General features: G+C 36.3%; 1 protein-coding gene, 1 long non-coding RNA gene and 1 other non-coding gene across 3 annotated transcripts; 1 reads left to right on the forward strand and 2 right to left on the reverse strand.

Moving 5' to 3' along the window:
* Positions 1–688: 688 nt before the first annotated feature.
* Positions 689–2,209, reverse strand: LOC140035811 (uncharacterized). The gene is made up of 2 exons (XR_011839732.1): positions 2,073–2,209; positions 689–916 (listed from the first exon to the last, which is right to left on the reverse strand). It is a non-coding gene; the product is annotated as an uncharacterized lncRNA (long non-coding RNA).
* A 2,466-nt stretch (positions 2,210–4,675) lies between these two features.
* Positions 4,676–4,759, forward strand: TRNAL-CAA (transfer RNA leucine (anticodon CAA)). Its single transcript has one exon. It is a non-coding gene; the product is annotated as a tRNA-Leu (tRNA).
* A 2,352-nt stretch (positions 4,760–7,111) lies between these two features.
* On the reverse strand, positions 7,112–9,419 carry LOC113730334 (putative protein phosphatase 2C 53). Its single transcript, XM_027254965.2, has 4 exons — positions 8,847–9,419; positions 8,017–8,355; positions 7,748–7,927; positions 7,112–7,633 (listed from the first exon to the last, which is right to left on the reverse strand). Exons 1-4 carry the CDS (start codon positions 9,315–9,317, stop codon positions 7,433–7,435), a joined length of 1,191 nt encoding a protein of 396 aa, XP_027110766.1. The 5' UTR covers positions 9,318–9,419; the 3' UTR covers positions 7,112–7,432.
* Between the last annotated feature and the right edge of the window lie 6,651 nt (positions 9,420–16,070).

The raw sequence follows: 16,070 nt of genomic DNA on the forward strand, positions 1-16,070 counted from the left end.
ATAAGTTAAGTTATACTCAATAACAACCTACATTAAATAAGAGCATTCTAGATGAATCACACGCTAACAAAATTCTTCAATTGAAATGTAAACTATAATTTGTGATAGATGAAAAAGGAAAAACCTATAAAAGTGGATTGGAGGGAGTAATAACGTATCATTTTATTGTAATTGTGATATTTTGACTCCCTTCAATCACTTTCAGCAAACTATCATCAATTTATAAGGCATTTTATGCCTTTGATTTTGTTAATTTTGTCATTGACTAGACTTAAATGTTACAAACTTGAGAGTTTGTGGTACCAAAATTGAGAGCTAAGAGTGAAAGACATTTAAAATTAAAGTTTAAGGTGTAAAGGGAAGTATAGTATTGAGTATAGTATTAGCATCAAGCTCGCATGCCACAGCGTTAGGGGTGGGCACGGGTCGGGTACCCGCCCCCGAATGTCAAATGGCTGACCCCACCCTAACATGTCGGGTCACTACTTTTTTGACCCTAATCCGCTCCGCTTGCTCTCGGGTACCCGATATTCGGATACCCGAAAAATAGGGGCGGGTCATAGGGTACCCGCCCCTATTAAAGAATGCAAATTGCTGTATGAATGCAAAGACAAAGACAATAGCAAAGACAAACAAATTTGCAATTTCATCTTAGAAGATGAACCTGCCGTACGTCTAGCCCAAGACAGAGACAAAGACAATAGTAGTATTTAAACCATTTAGTTCCACACCAAGCCATAAAGTTAGAAATACAACACCAAGCCATAAAGTTAGAAATGCAACAAAAGTTCTCAATTCCAGCTACAATCACCTTAACCTTCTACAACACATTAAGGAGTACAATCTTCAAGAATCTTCAATCTTCAACACTTGGGCTTGTAGCTGTAGTAGCTGTATTATCCCCTGTACTTGACATCTGAAAAATTCAAGAAAAGCAAGCAGAAGTCAAAGTCTCAAATAATGGCTTGAGAAGCTAAAGCAAGATTGGTCAATGCCATGCATCCACCCCTGATTCTTGAACTAAAATTGCAACCCCATATTTTCAAAGCAAATTACAAGCAATCCAATCAAATCCCAACTAAAAAGATTTTCTAGTGAGTTGCAGAGCTATGCATAATAATAATACTCCTACATTTGTTTAGTGCATATCAGCACTGATGCTCCATTAAATTGTAGCCATTCAACGCAAAAAACCAATTTCAATTCCAATTCCAATTTTCTTGTGCTAGTTCTAAAGAATTAAGAAAACATGACAGTAGAGAATCAAGTAAAAATGATATCACTACTCTATAAAGAATGGCATTTTGAAGGCAGTAATTTACTCCCTATTTGAGTGCAGGGATCCTTTCTTTCGCACCCAATCAAATACAGAGGAGGCACTGATACATATATTAGATGTCCACCGGCTGCTTTAGCTTTTAACCAAACAAATTTATTCAAAATAAAAGTTTTTCCTAATCAATATCCACACATTCCTCAAGAAAAATTCCAACTCCACATCGTTGCCAAAATCAGAAACCTATCAAAACATGAGTTAACAGCTCCATATCACTTCCTCAGAGCCATCGCATGAGTTGCAGAAAGGGCAATCGTGAAATTCAAAGCATGAGAATCAAGCAACATTTTCACTTTTAAGTATCTGAGTCTTAATTTTTGTTTTGCATTTCCAATGTCTGTTTTTTGGTAGCTCTTTAACACTAGTTTCCTTTTATTAGTGAATGTAATTATGTAACAGTGATGATATGAAGCTTTTCCGTGACAAATGTAGGTGCAATCATGTTAACACTTCCCAAAATAAAAATTACCTCCCAAAATTTTTACTAAAATTTACTTTTGGTCATTTCTTCAAACAATTTGAGAGCATAAAAAAGATTAGCAGGTCCAAGTTCAATTTGAGTCATGGTTGACCCAAAATCTTTCAACAGATGAAACAAAATTTTAACCATTCATAATGACAAAATGATAAAAGCAAATAAGCATGCTAATCAAGAGCAATGAAAAGCAATTGGCATGTGATTCATATAAACATTTGAATTTATTAAAAGGAAATTTGGGATAGAAGGCAGAAAGACCTTTATAGGGCTATTCTGATAATGGTTCGACAGATAGTGGTGGATTCCAACGACGACCAGCGGCAACTCTTGCACTTCAGCTCTTCATTTTCCTCTCGTCCTTTTTTATTTTGGCTTTTTTTCCTAGTTTTTCTTTTCTTGATTTTTCCTTTTTGAATTTGGATGGAATATAAGAGTTTAAAGCTAAGATTGGAGGACTTTTGGAGGTTGGATTAGATAAAGATTGAAAAGATGGAAATGGTCTATAGATTTTTGTGGCTGAAGTTTAAGGGAATGTGCAAAATGGAAGCTGAGGTCTCTGGTTTAGTTTGATTAAGGCTGTTGATAATGAAGGTGAAGAAGTTGCGGCGGCGCTGAAGTGAAGACTGAAGGCTGGAGTGTCGAGTGTCGACTGAGATATGTTAGGAACTTAGGGTTAATAACTTTAAAATATTATAAATTTGTCCATATATTTTTTAATATTTATAAAATATACCCCCGGGTCGGATACCCGCGGGTATTGGATTTTGTGATCCGTATCCGTATTCGAATTTTATGGGTACCCGACCCTATCTGCTCCGCTGATAAAAATAGGGTCGGATACCCTAATTTTCGGGACGGGTCGGAGCGGGTCGATCGGGTTTTTAGATTTTCGGATTTTTTTTCCCACCCCTACACAACGTACATGGTACTTGATTGTACTTCTTTCGTTCACTTACACGAGAAGCCAATCGATGAACTTGCAATAATGCTCGTGGAGGTTAGCAACATGGCACAATAATGTAGTTCATTTAAGCATCAAAACAATTTTTTGAGTCACAACCTTTTTGAATATACAACATCAATCTTCAGTTTTCAATAGACATGTTTTCTCTTTTTGGCAAATAATTGCACTCATATTATTGTGTAGCATCTTCTCTTCTTCTATTTTTTACTTGCGTTAAAAGGATAGCACCCAAGCATTCGATAGTCAACCACCAGCCTTTGGGCTGGTGGCTAGTTTGGTGGGGGTGAGAGGCAAGGGTTCATAAAAATGTTACATTTAAATGATTTGTTTCAAAAAATTCAGGCGGTGCGTTGTGCACTCATTTTGTCCGGTGGTGGTTCAGTCCCCTCCGAGTTATCCCTGAGCCTCCTTAAGTCCGCTCCCTCTCCATTGTTGTAGAATGGATTAGATTATATAACTGTTGTCGTCTCCGGAAAACAAAAGTATTCGATAGTCTCTCCTTTGTAAGGAAATTTTTTTTTTCCCATACACGTAATAGTCTCTCTTTTGGTAGACTTTTAGTTACCAATTGTAACTACTCTTGAAAATTGAAAAAGAAAAATTCTATAAACATTGATATATTTTGTGCATTAATCTTTTATACACTGATAGTGTATGCACTTTCACTATTGAATGCATGACACAAAAATTGAATTTGAATTTGAATATCAAATTTTGTATATATATTGTGTATCCAACCATAATAGTGTATACATTGTCAGTGTATATAAGATTTACTCATATTTTGCAGCAAAACAAATGAATGAAAAAAACCATAGTTTTTTTTACGTAAATTCTCCACAAAAAAGGCATCATAATATTAAATTAATTATGTAATAATCAATATCCAAAGTGCACACATGTCAAGCATGCCTACATTACTATTCTAAGAGTTTTCACCTGACTTTAACTACTGGGCTCTGCCTCTTCCAATGAAATAAGCGTTTCCAAGAAATTAATTTCATATTTTTATCTTTGAAAGTTTTGGTTTGGTTTCTAAAATTGGATTTCTCTTCTTCTTAATTTTGGACTTTAAAGAGTTGACTCAATGTTGTTGTATGAGAACTTATGGACTTTAAAGCTTCGATGCAATTTGGTCTCGCACGAAAACTAAAGGAGTTAACTGCATCCCTGAATTGGGCCGAAGTTAGAATCAGCGGTTCTATTGCGCGCCAAATTCTCAGGGATGGCGAAGTGATAAACTACATCCTACGTTCCCAGCACATTTATTTGGCAAGTTAAAGCGAACTCCACCATAGCAGTTGGCTGTTTAAAAGGAATTTTGACGGGAAAAAAAAGTGCGTGCAAATTTTTAAAAATGATAAAAAAAGAGCGCTAGTTGTTACAGGCTAACATTAATTAATAATTATCTATATAAAAAGTTAATAATTATCCATGTCAAATCTTCCTCCTTTTTTTTTTTCTGTGATAAGCTAACATTTATTTTGGCCAATAACGGAAATCTAAAAAGTGACACAAAAAACTAATGCCAAACTCTCTTATCTTTGACTCTTTGTATGTTACATAGGAGCATTGATGATAATATAACACAAATTAATGAGATATTTTGAATTGGAAATAGAAAAGTAAAAAAAAAAATCTAAAATAGAAGACCTGAAAATGGATTAACTTGGAGCATTTACTTTTGCATAGTGCTCATATTACTCCACAAGAAATGATTGATGTGGTTCCGTGAAACTGATGTAAATCCTCCACCTGGCCTTAAGACTATTGCTCATGTTTCTTCTGAGAGAACAAAAGCTATATATGAAAGAAAAAGGTCGTTCTAGACTTCTTGTGCGCATAATATGCCTTGCTCTGCTATCATAAGTATTGTGTTGCCGTAATTGGCCCGTCAGTCAGGATGGCCGAGTGGTCTAAGGCGCCAGACTCAAGTTCTGGTCCTCGTGAGAGGGCGTGGGTTCAAATCCCACTTCTGACAAACAACCTCTTAGTAGAGCGGTAGCGTAAAATTCGGGTATGGTTTCAAGTTTTTTTTTTTTTTTTCCAAACAATTTTTGTGTCACAAGGACAGTGGTGGGCGGACATGCAGTATCGAATTATTTGGAAAAAATTATCTGCATCAGCAGAACAAATTTTGATTTTTTTTTGTTGCAAATTTTGGTAACCAAACAGCTGCGATTCGTGGCTAAAATGTGCTCAGGAGATGAGTAATGATGTTAAAATTTTACAATTAATTAACCTTTTCCTAGTGGGCTCTCACAGGAGGATGCAGTCTTTTCATCTACTGATCTACGCATTTGCCGCAAAACCTAGTGGGAATCAGTCACTAAGTGGCAAACCCCAAATGTGTATTTGTGGGATTCCATCCGCCAGAAAGCAATAAGCGGATAAGATTGTCAAAATTTCTGGGATCAATTGCCTCACAGTCACAGCCTACCAAAATTCCTATGTACGTTGTTAAAGTCGTCCCAAGTCCTGTTGAATGGTGAAAACATTGACTCGCCGTCCATGTGAATTATTCCAAAGATCGGGTCCAGATTTGCAAAAGCATGCTAGCATATCAGAAAGATTGCTCTGCAGAAATAACTTTTGGTATTTCAAATTTTTGGAGCAATGAAACCAAAAAAAAAAAAACTTTTGGTCTTTAAATTTTTATTTTGCAGTGTTGCAGAATGATAAGCCCAAATATTTTGTAAATTAGTATTAACCACCACCACTAATTCGAGTTTTAATTTCTTCAATTTTCCCTGTTTCCTCAAATCATTCAAGTTGAAGTTTAATTCCAGTGGGTCTTCATGCACGATTTTAGACGTGAAACGTGCGTCTGAGGTCAACAAGCTGCACATTACATCATAAATTTTTTAGATGGAAAGAGATGAAGGGTCCGTTTGTTTTGGTTGAAAATGTTTTCCAGGAAAATATTTTCTTAATTTTCCGTGTTTGATTGCACAAAAGTTACTGAAAACTCATCTTATGGAAAACAACTTCCCTTCCAAACTTACTGAAGTTGTTTTCCGAAATGCATGCATCTTGCCTGTAGTATGTTCCAAACTTATTGAAATCATCTTGTAGTCTGTTCTTTTTTTTTTTTAGTGTAAACAGGAGGGTTCAAACCCAAGACCTCTTCCTTACACTCCCTCCTCCGTACCACCCAACCCTCCCCCTAGTATATTCAAAATAAAAAAAAAATCTCATCCTGCTCATCCTATGCTAGTAATTAATTATGTATAATAGGTACATTCTTTTCTAGAGAAACTTTCAGCAGTGAGAGTGCAAGATATATGTCACAATAAGCATTGCATGTGATTGATATTTGACACTAAATGGCCAGCAATTTGTTTATTGCTTAAGGAGATATTTTTTATTCATATATACATTTCTCCAAGATTTTTTAAAGTTAAACAATGAGATAAATTTTCTTATTTTGCATGGGAAGAAGTATGTAGTTATAATGTGTAAAAAGTAAAGATAGAGATAAAAGTGAAAATATTTGAAAGGTTAAACAAACACCAGAAAAATAAAGTAAGAAAATATTTTCAATAAGCTAGACCAAACACCTGAAAATGATGAAAGAAGTTATTTTCACGAAAAATATTTTCTCAAGAAAAACATTTTACTTTCAACAAAACAAACCCGAAAGGTGCGTCAAATGCATCCCTAATACACAAACTAGTTGGGCCGTTCCGCGTTTTTACTTGCTATACGTCTTGACAGGGTATCCATCAAAGCTCGTGCTTCAGACGCACGGATTCGTCCAGCCGCCAAGGCTGACCAACGCGGCCCAACCGTCCGTGGACCAATGAAATTTTCCTCCCATCAGAACCAATTTGTATATCTAGACTTCAGAGTCAGACAAAACCACGAAAACGATTTTCCCATGAGATGGAAAACGCGAAAACGTGCTTAATGGGTTGCTAAATTGCTAAGGTCAACCTGGAGACTGGAGTAAGGAATCATGATCATTTTCCTTTTTTTTTTTTTTTCATTCTGAAACGTGAAAGTGCAACTAGCGAGAAGTCAAACATCATTCCCAGGTACATACATGCTAGGACCTTATCCAGCCTTCAGAAACCAAAAAATGGCATGCTGTACCAAATATTTTAATTACATAGAACAGTTAAAGGTGGCAGATGGGCAAATTTAAAATTGGATGGTGCGCATTAAATTTCGGAACACAAATTTTTACAAGTGAAAATTTTTTTTATGTTACTGTTTTAAGGTTTACTTTGGTTATATCAGCGTTTACATTGCACTTGCACCGTGCAATTATCACTGATAATAGCTGACACATTATTGTGTCTGGAGCAAACCCCCAAACAACGACCAAAGGGGAAAAAGAATCAACTGATAGCACATTTATCTTAGCGGACAACTACAGAAACCAAAAAAGCCAAATGACCAACTGAAGAAGAGGCAAATTTCTCTTCTCCGACTGTATGTACTAGTATGAAATTTGGAATTTGTGTCCAATTGCATAGCTTCATTTACTTGCAATGGAGTATAAAAACAATGGTGGAAATCCAAATGTGCAGTATATACACGGTATGACCATTGTTGTCAATGTACTAATTCCAGACCTCAATGGTTCCCATGGTGGCGCACCGCTTGATCTCACCCATGTGCTTAATCACCTTGCAGTTGCCTTTGTATTCTATACCCAAATTACTTCAGCCCCTTGCATAACTGATGGAATAAAATGACCTAACTGAATCAACATGACACTGATATCATCCGTAGAGCCTCTCTCCACTGACAAATCGACAAGCTTTCTGCAAGCAGCATGTCGATCTGAATTGTCAACTACATTCATACATAGCGGTCGAACTACATCTACAGCCTCTTGGTTGCTAACCTGAAAGTATATCCATAAAGCAGAATTAATATCCTAATTTTTTGACATCACCAGTTTACAGCTTTTAAATGCTGTACAAGAAAACATCATACGAAATCCATTTTGACAACTTACCTTGTCCCAAAGGCCATCAGAGGCCATGATTAGAAATTCGCATTCCGGTCTGATCTCTACGATCTTAGTATCTGGTCTTGGTATCACCCACGGTTTAAGATGGCGATCACCGAGTCCTCTCGATACAGCAAGAGATCCCTGTATTCTCCAAACACCATGGCAACAATCCACATAGCCACCCTACAAAGAGGACATTACAAATCAAATGAGCGAACACATGGAAGATTCTATGTTTTTCTTTATTGAAGAATTATGATTGTTTGACTTACCAGGCCCTCAATTCTCTCTCTTTCGTCCTGCCTGGAAGGCCTGTGATCAACTGTCAATGCCTCTGCAACTCCGCCCCGGCTCAAAACAGCACGACAGTCTCCAGCGTTTGATACCACAAGATTGCCTTGCTGTATCAATGCTGTCACGCAGCAAGTCCCCCCACTGATATCTTCTTTCAAACACTCTGCATCTGTAGTGAGATATCCCTCACTAATAGCCACTTCAATGCATTCTCCACTTCTCCTGGCCACTTCATTCATGATATTCTTATTTAAATTCTTAGCTGCAAATTCTGCAGCTTTTGCTCCTCCATGCCCATCAAATACTCCAAAGATAGCCTGAAACAGCATTGAGCATCGTTCAGAATCCAGTTTGAAATGTAAAATACATCCTAGTACATAGACATCCTAAGGTGAAAGGCATAATATTCCTACCAAGACCAATTGAGTAAAACTGCATTCATTCACAACTATCCATTCCATCACATATTAGAATCCAATGCCACATTTGCAAACAACGCGTAAGACTACTTTTGTAAAATTCTCCAGTTCATCTTCTGCCACTAAATTGTTCTAAGCTTTCCTTTATTCAACAAGAATACTAATTCTAGAGTATACAACAACCGAATTCTTCCCTCGCTATCTACCAAGTCCATCTGATGCTGGACTAATCCAATGATCTGTTCCTGAATATTGAATTCTAATTCGATATTAATCGGGCTTAATATCTGGAGATTGCAAAAGATTATATTCTATACAACTAACAACAAAATTCCCCGAACAAAAACTGCCCAATGCAGTAACAGAGTTTTCTGAGGCATATACAATACCTGCTTAGGGTCTCCTAGGACTCCAGAAGCGGCAGAGTGGCGATCCTCCATAGGGGCACGCCTTTTCCCTCTTTTGCAATAAACAGCGTATCCTTCTCCTTCGGCCTCCACCTCATCGATCCTCTCTCCATCCCCGGGTGTCGAATCAAACCTCAATGGTTCATTAGGAATATCAATCCTGCCAGGCCGTTTCCTCTTCAAAAAAGTCGTCGTCGACGCCGATGACGTGGAACAGACTGCCGCCTCGCTCTTACTGATATTTGTATTTCCATATCTATTAGTACCACTGTAATTAAACAGGTTGGTCGGTTGTTTCTGAAGTCGGAGGGTGAAGGGAGACAAGGGTGATGGAGACGACGGCGAGGGAGATGGTGAAGAGGAGGTGGCCTTGCAGAAGATAGGAGAGAGTCTGGGTCTGGGAGATGGCATGAAAACCGGTGAATTTGCTACCACCGCTACAACGCCAGGCATGTTTTGTTCTCGGCTTCTTGCTCTATACTTGCTTTCTTCTTCCTCTTCTTTTGCGCAAATTCGATTTTGCCTCCAGCGGTATCGGTAATTGAATTGATGAGGGTGAGGGTGAGGGCTCTGTCCTTATATAGTGGGTACCTTGATGCCAATTGCCAATTGCCACTTGCCAGCTAGCTGCAGTGCTGTTAATATCTGTGACTTGGTTTTTCGTAATCGAGATTTCCAAAGAGTTTTGCTATTTAAATCCTTCACGCTCTTACCCGGATCGTGCCGTTACTGCTTATAGAATATACACATGCTGATGCTTCGGCTCATCAATGAGCAAGTTAAGAGACAGTCCCTTGTGAGTTAGAAAACGGGGAACAGTATCTCTGTGCTTTTTTTTGGGTCCAATCATTGATTACTTAACTCATGTTTTAGCAAACTTTGTTTATTGAGTTATTAAAGTGAAAATTATTTTGTTTTTAAAATAAATTAAGATTATAGAGAATAATTTAAATCATTCCACCCTTTTGTATATTGTTAATCTGTATTAATTCGTAGATTTTAATTAGTTAACTGCTCGATGAGGTGTCAAAATTTTGTCAAAATGATGGGTTTTGTTCTAAAAATAAATATCACTATCTAGTTTTATAACACAAGATGATTTTTAGTTAAAATGTATACATACAACTACAGACTAGTAATTACTAGTATTATTTAATTAATATTAAGAATCAAATACTATTCCCTCCGTCCCACTTTGATAGTCCTGTTTTCTTTTTTCGTCTGTTCCAAATTATAGTCCACTTTCCAATTGAAGAATGTAGTTGTATTTTAACTTTCCTAAAATACCCTTATTTAATATAAGTTGTTGTTACTATAAACCTACCCCATTTAATGAGAATTGATTCTTTTTTTACCATCAATTCAAGTTTCTATAAAATTGTACTTTATTTAATGTGAGGGTATTTTAGAAAAATAGCAATCTAAATTTATTTTTTCAATAAAATTAACTATTTTTTCTTAAACTATGTGAAAAAAGAAATAGAACTATCAAAGTGGGACGGAGGGAGTACTATGTATGATTTTTTAGGATGGCGCAACGCCACGTCCCTCAGGTGGGAGTGGAGAACAGCATTCTTCACAACATGGTGATGGAAATCGATTGAGGTGGGTTGGGAGGTGTTCAATGACTGACTGAACCGTGTCAACGGTCAAACACGTTAAATTAGCCTTTTCTTCTCTCTAGTCTTCCTTTAGTAAAACCAGGGAAACTCTCTCACATAAGTCACTAGTCTCCGTCCTCCTGGCGCTTGCTTGTAGGAATGGGTCTCTTTTGATTGCCTATCGACTACCCAGTCTTTTGCCCGCTGGCTCTCATTTTTTTTATTAGCTATATTTGTAATTGCATTTGCTCGCCGTCTCCCGCAAGTTGCTGGCCCCATTGCCTTTTACTATTCTCTGGGGCCAACAACATGTCAGAACCCAGCAAATTTTACACAGGTCCAATTCCGCAATTCCCTGGTCACAATATCCCCCTTGCATTTGCACATGTACGCTCTGTCCACTTAAACATTCCATTAAAGTCGACTGAAGCTGTCGAAATTGCGTAATTCCTGAGGCACATCCCTATTTTCTCGTAATTTTGTAGTTACGGTTAAGAATTCGTTAAACGATTTTGTTTTCAGGGTAAAATGTAAAAGAGGCAAACGGCCGAATGTGTTAACCAGCAAAGAAAGCAAGTTTAATATATAGATAGATTAATTTTATATAAACTATCAGCGTATACATTATTATAATTAGATATATGATATACGGGTAAAATTTAAATTTAAAATTTTAAAATTTACTCATATATTATTTATTTAAGTTTAATAGTATATACACTGACAGTGTATACACTAACAATTTATCCTGAAAAAATTATTATTTTTCTCTTCATTTACTTCATAGTCAAGGGTATATTCGGCTGCTTTGACTCGATTTGTTTGGTGTCTTTCGCTTTTCTTTTGCATCTCTCCTGAGCAATTTTTAAAATTGTTTATACAGCGCAAACTTGCCTTTTACAAGTAAGCTTGTTTCTTTTTTCTGCTTCTTCGTTTTTCTTTTTAAAGTACACCTCAAGCCACCTAATTGGAAATTCCACGAGGCATAACACGGGTCTTCCATTCCGGATTCTGGAAAATTTGCTCGATCTAGAAGGACTACATTTTAGTGCAAAGTTCAAGATTTGAAAAGAAAAGTAGGCTTTGTTTTTAGTCTGTTGGTATGGTAAATTCAGAGTTTATATTTTGCTACAATTATTTTCAGCAGTTTGCATGCAACACCAATTTATGTTTGTGATTCAAATGTTCATATGCATTGTCACGAATAATAACCAACTATTTAACATAGTAATGTTTAAGCTCGTTGTACCAATGCGTCGTCACATCTCCAATCTCTTCTGTTGTGTTAAAGACATTTTTGTGATACATTTTTGGCGCGAACTTAATAATGTATTAAACTTGCAGTATATTACTTAAATCTCATGTTAACATGGAATCATGTTCACTAAGTCGTCGTTAATTTAAGCTTTGAAGAAAAATATGGAGATGACTTTAAAATCTCGAAGGGCATTTCTCATGCAATTCATGAAAAGCCAAAACATCTCTACTGATGGCTACTATGTGAGCATGTATCCTCATGGATTGGTTTGCTTGGGATTTAGCTGATTCCCGCCTTAGCAATTTGATTTTACTAATCAAATATTTTCTTGATGAATAATTATTAACTCATGTATACCGGCATTTATCAAGAACCGCTAGCCTTCTAAGTCATTTCATCAAAAAAAAAGAAAGTAAATCTTATATACACTGACGGTGCATATACTATTTGGATTGGATTTAGACACATGTGTAAAAATGCATATGTCATGCATCTAATGATTAAAATCTATACACTGTCGGTGGGTGCATAAAAAATTAATAAAAAAAAATGGTAAGCTTGCAAAAAATGCCAATTATATTAAGTGCGGGGACCCTGAGGCCAGACTTTTACACCCGCATGCAGACCTCAAATGCGACCTAGAATGAATCCTGTTTTGGAAATCGCAGGTCGATAAGAACATACTAAAATATTAGGTTCAAAACTTTTCTCTCGCCCAACCATTCAGTTAACCAGCACGATCAACCATCCTCATAACTCCTGGTGCATGAAGCCCCACCTTCTTATTCCGAAAACTTCATCGGCTGCGTCATTGTATAGGGGAAAAATATTAGGTGAAAAGTTGTAGTACCGGTCTTCTTCTCAAAGGCACGCTTTTGATGACCATTTTGTTGGTTGGATGAGATCTTTGCTTATGAGTAGATCGTCAATACCAATAGAACGACGACTGCTTTTTTCGCGAAGCTTATTTAATAAAGATAAAAATGCACTGAAAATGAAAAAAGAGGAACATGGAAAAGACAAAAGATCGACTTGGTGGTCTAATGATCATAAAAACTCAGCTACATTTATACAGCATATACAAACTACAAAGATGAGTGATAACATTATCAATATTCAACATGTATAATGTACTACTAGCGTTGAATGCAGAAAATTATTAGGCTCAATTCCATTTTGAATCCCCAAATTAGACAATTGAGTATTTTGTCAATTTAATCCTTTGGGTAGGTATCAATGGTCTCCGCCTTCCATTTTTTAAGCTCTTCAAATATGTCAAATTTGACCAAAACCACCCATTACTCTCCTACCAAAAAGGAAAATTACTGATCGCTCTCTAATCTGAAAAATAATTTTTGACCATTGAGGACGTTGATTCACCCAGGTACCTGACAAAGTAAGGTTGTTTGATTAGTAAACGCCATCTCGTAATGTTTGTCGAATGGGTTTGGAGGCGTTAAATTTGAACTTATGCCTCATCATTCCTGGAATTGAGTGGGGAAAAAGGTCAGTCATTACGTGTCCAGCAGACGGTAATTGCACGTGTCACCCTACGACATCATTTGTTCTGCTACATCAGCAACCACGTGGCATCTATTCATTAATCTGGTTGAAGTTAGCTCCCAGTCCAACGCGCCAAAACCATTTGAAGCTCGATAACATTAACAGCAGTTACAGCACTCTAGCTCAAAATCGCGATCATCATTGTCGTGCTGTTGTCGTTAACAAGTAAGGTACTGTACTGACAAGCGTGAGACGCAAGGGGACAATGCGATGTCTACTGAACAAGAAAGAGCTGAACTGGATGCCAGGGCAAGGCAAGGGGAGACGGTTGTTCCGGATGGCTCAAGGGCACCTTGCTAAAGGTAATTAACTTTTCCTTTTAATTCATTAATTATACGAAGAGAGTTAAACTCGATTCTTGACGTTTGGGGTCTAAGCCAAAAAGGGGTAATACATATATGCAACAAATTTACCCTGCGAAGGGAGGAGCCGAGGGGGGGGGGGGCAGACGAGGAGGGAACAGCAGGATACCAAGAGAGTTGGGCCGTAAAGGTGGATTAAGCACTGGGGAGTGGGGACGAGCCTGGCGGAGAGCGTGCTGCCGAGGAAGGAATCCCTGTCGAGGAGTCCAAGTTTACTTTACGACCAGAAGTTGAAAAAGATAAACAAGTGAAATAAATCATAAAAAAAAGAAAGAAAAATATCAGGGATAACAATTAGTAGCTTTCTAGTTTCCACTTTCCGCCGCCTGTACCTGTAGAATGTGGGTTGACCAGGCTCTACTGTTGCAGGCCAAGATTATTTTTTTTTTTTTATTTTCTCGTGTTTGATGGTTAGCTTTGGGTGTACTTTGGCGTGTTGGATTGTACCTCTTTTTGTAGTAATATAATACTATCAATTTATCTGTCGTCTCTACGTCGTGTTTTGGTGTTCCTTGGCCCATGTTTTTTACTTCTTTTTTTCTTTTGTTGGATACTATTAGCATGATTCGTCAAATTAAAGCAAGTAAAAAGGAGTGAACGGAAGTCTACGTTAAGTTCGAAGTTGGACAACGGTCTTCGCACCGCTTTGTGCGCGCAAATATGTAATGGTGTATGCCTGATCAAATGTGTACCCTCACGTGTTATGCGCGTTAGTGGCTCTGTGTATCTATTTCCTTGTTGCTTAATGCGGCCATGTACCTCGAATTAATTTTGCTCAGGTGGTGGGTACGGAACAAAACATGCTTCTGCAATAAGAATGCAGGCATGTAACTCAAATTAGTTTGCTCGGTAGGCATAGAATAATATGCCTCTTAAACAGGATGTAGCCTGTAAGGTTTTAGATAAAATAAGCAATTTCACTCTCTTTGAATTCGATTTTCAACCTTTATTAAAGCTTTGGTTCAAGTTCGATTGAACTCGATTTTTAACCTTTATTAAAATTTTGGTTCAAATTCGATTTCACACACTTTGGTAATTTTTTAACTTTTATTATTAATATCTCTATTTAAATTTGAATTTTAATATTTAAATCAAGTTCGATTCAACTTAATTCAATTACATTATTCTTTTCTTCAGTAATAATTTGAAGAAATTCATACGTTGTTAGTGATCACTAGTATGTAGCTCTTTAATTGGTACCCCTTGAGATTATCTTGTGTTAGATTCCGTGCTTGGAAACTCTGTCAATATTACTTACAAATCGTGTGTTAGGACTTAGGAGTGCCAATGAACCTTCAATTCACACTTAGCACACTTTTTATGGATTAAGATTTTTTTTTTTTTCATACACGTTATTCTGTTTAGACCCAACTTTATAAGAGATTCATGGATCCCGTGGAATATGATTTTTTATAGGTTAAAAACAAAAAAGCCCCATATGGTAAATTTAATATACAAAAATCCTCCCATAATTTCAAAATATATAACATGACCCTTCATGCTTGAATTAAATTGTAAAGGTGACGGAATCCGTTAAACTTAAGGTAAAAAATAAAAAAAAATCCCCTGTGGTAAACCTAATACACAGAAAAACCCCTCATGATTTCAAAATATACAATACGGCATCTCATGCTTTGAACTAAATTGTAAAGGTGACGGAATCCGTTAAACTTAACGGAAATGACCAAAATGCCTAGATATAATTAAGCAAAAGACAATTCAAAAAAATTATTTGTTTTATTCTCTAAATAGAGAGAATTGAGGGTTAAGGAGTAGAATAGGTATATTTGATAAAAATTAGATATAATTTTTTTTTAAGATTCCAATAAGTTATTTTCGTTAAATTTAACAGATTCTGTCACATTTACAATTTAGTTCAAAACATGAGGTGTCGTGTTGTATATTTTGAAACTATAGGGATTTTTGTGTATTAGACTTATCACAGAGGTTTTTTTTTTATTTTTTACCATTAAACTTAACGGGAATTGACAAAATGACCAAAATGTCATGATATAATTAAACAAAAGACAACTAAAAAAAATTATTTGTTTTATTCTCTAAATAGAGAGAATTGAAGGTTAAGGGGTAGAATAGGTATATTTGATAAAAATAAGGTATAAAAAAATGTGTTTAGGTTTCAATAAATCATTTTCGTTAAATTTAACGGATTTCGTTACCTTTATCATTTAGTTCAAAGCATGAGGTATCGTGTTGTATATTTTAAAATCATAGAGGGTTTTTTCTGTGTATTAGACTTACCACGGGGGATTTTTTTATTTTTTACCCTTTCTTATATGATTTATACTAAATTCAAATTCAATCTCACAACGTACCCAAATTCATACATATATATATATGTGCGCGCGAGGAATAAATGGGTTTTATGTAGGTTTCAAAAGCATAAGAAGTTAACTTGAGTTTT

The sequence above is a fragment of the Coffea arabica genome, chromosome 2c (genome assembly GCF_036785885.1).
Source record: "Coffea arabica cultivar ET-39 chromosome 2c, Coffea Arabica ET-39 HiFi, whole genome shotgun sequence".
Lineage (NCBI taxonomy): Eukaryota > Viridiplantae > Streptophyta > Magnoliopsida > Gentianales > Rubiaceae > Coffea > Coffea arabica.

Excerpts from the sequence above, each read along its gene's own strand:
- LOC113730334 (XM_027254965.2), bottom strand. The coding sequence starts at position 9,317 with ATGCCTGGCGTTGTAGCGGTGGTAGCAAATTCACCGGTTTTCATGCCA. Across the intron at positions 7,928-8,016 it reads GAGAGAGAATTGAGGGCCTG|GGTGGCTATGTGGATTGTTG; the intron begins GTAAGTCAAACA and ends TCCTCTTTGTAG. Across the intron at positions 7,634-7,747 it reads CTGATGGCCTTTGGGACAAG|GTTAGCAACCAAGAGGCTGT; the intron begins GTAAGTTGTCAA and ends ATATACTTTCAG.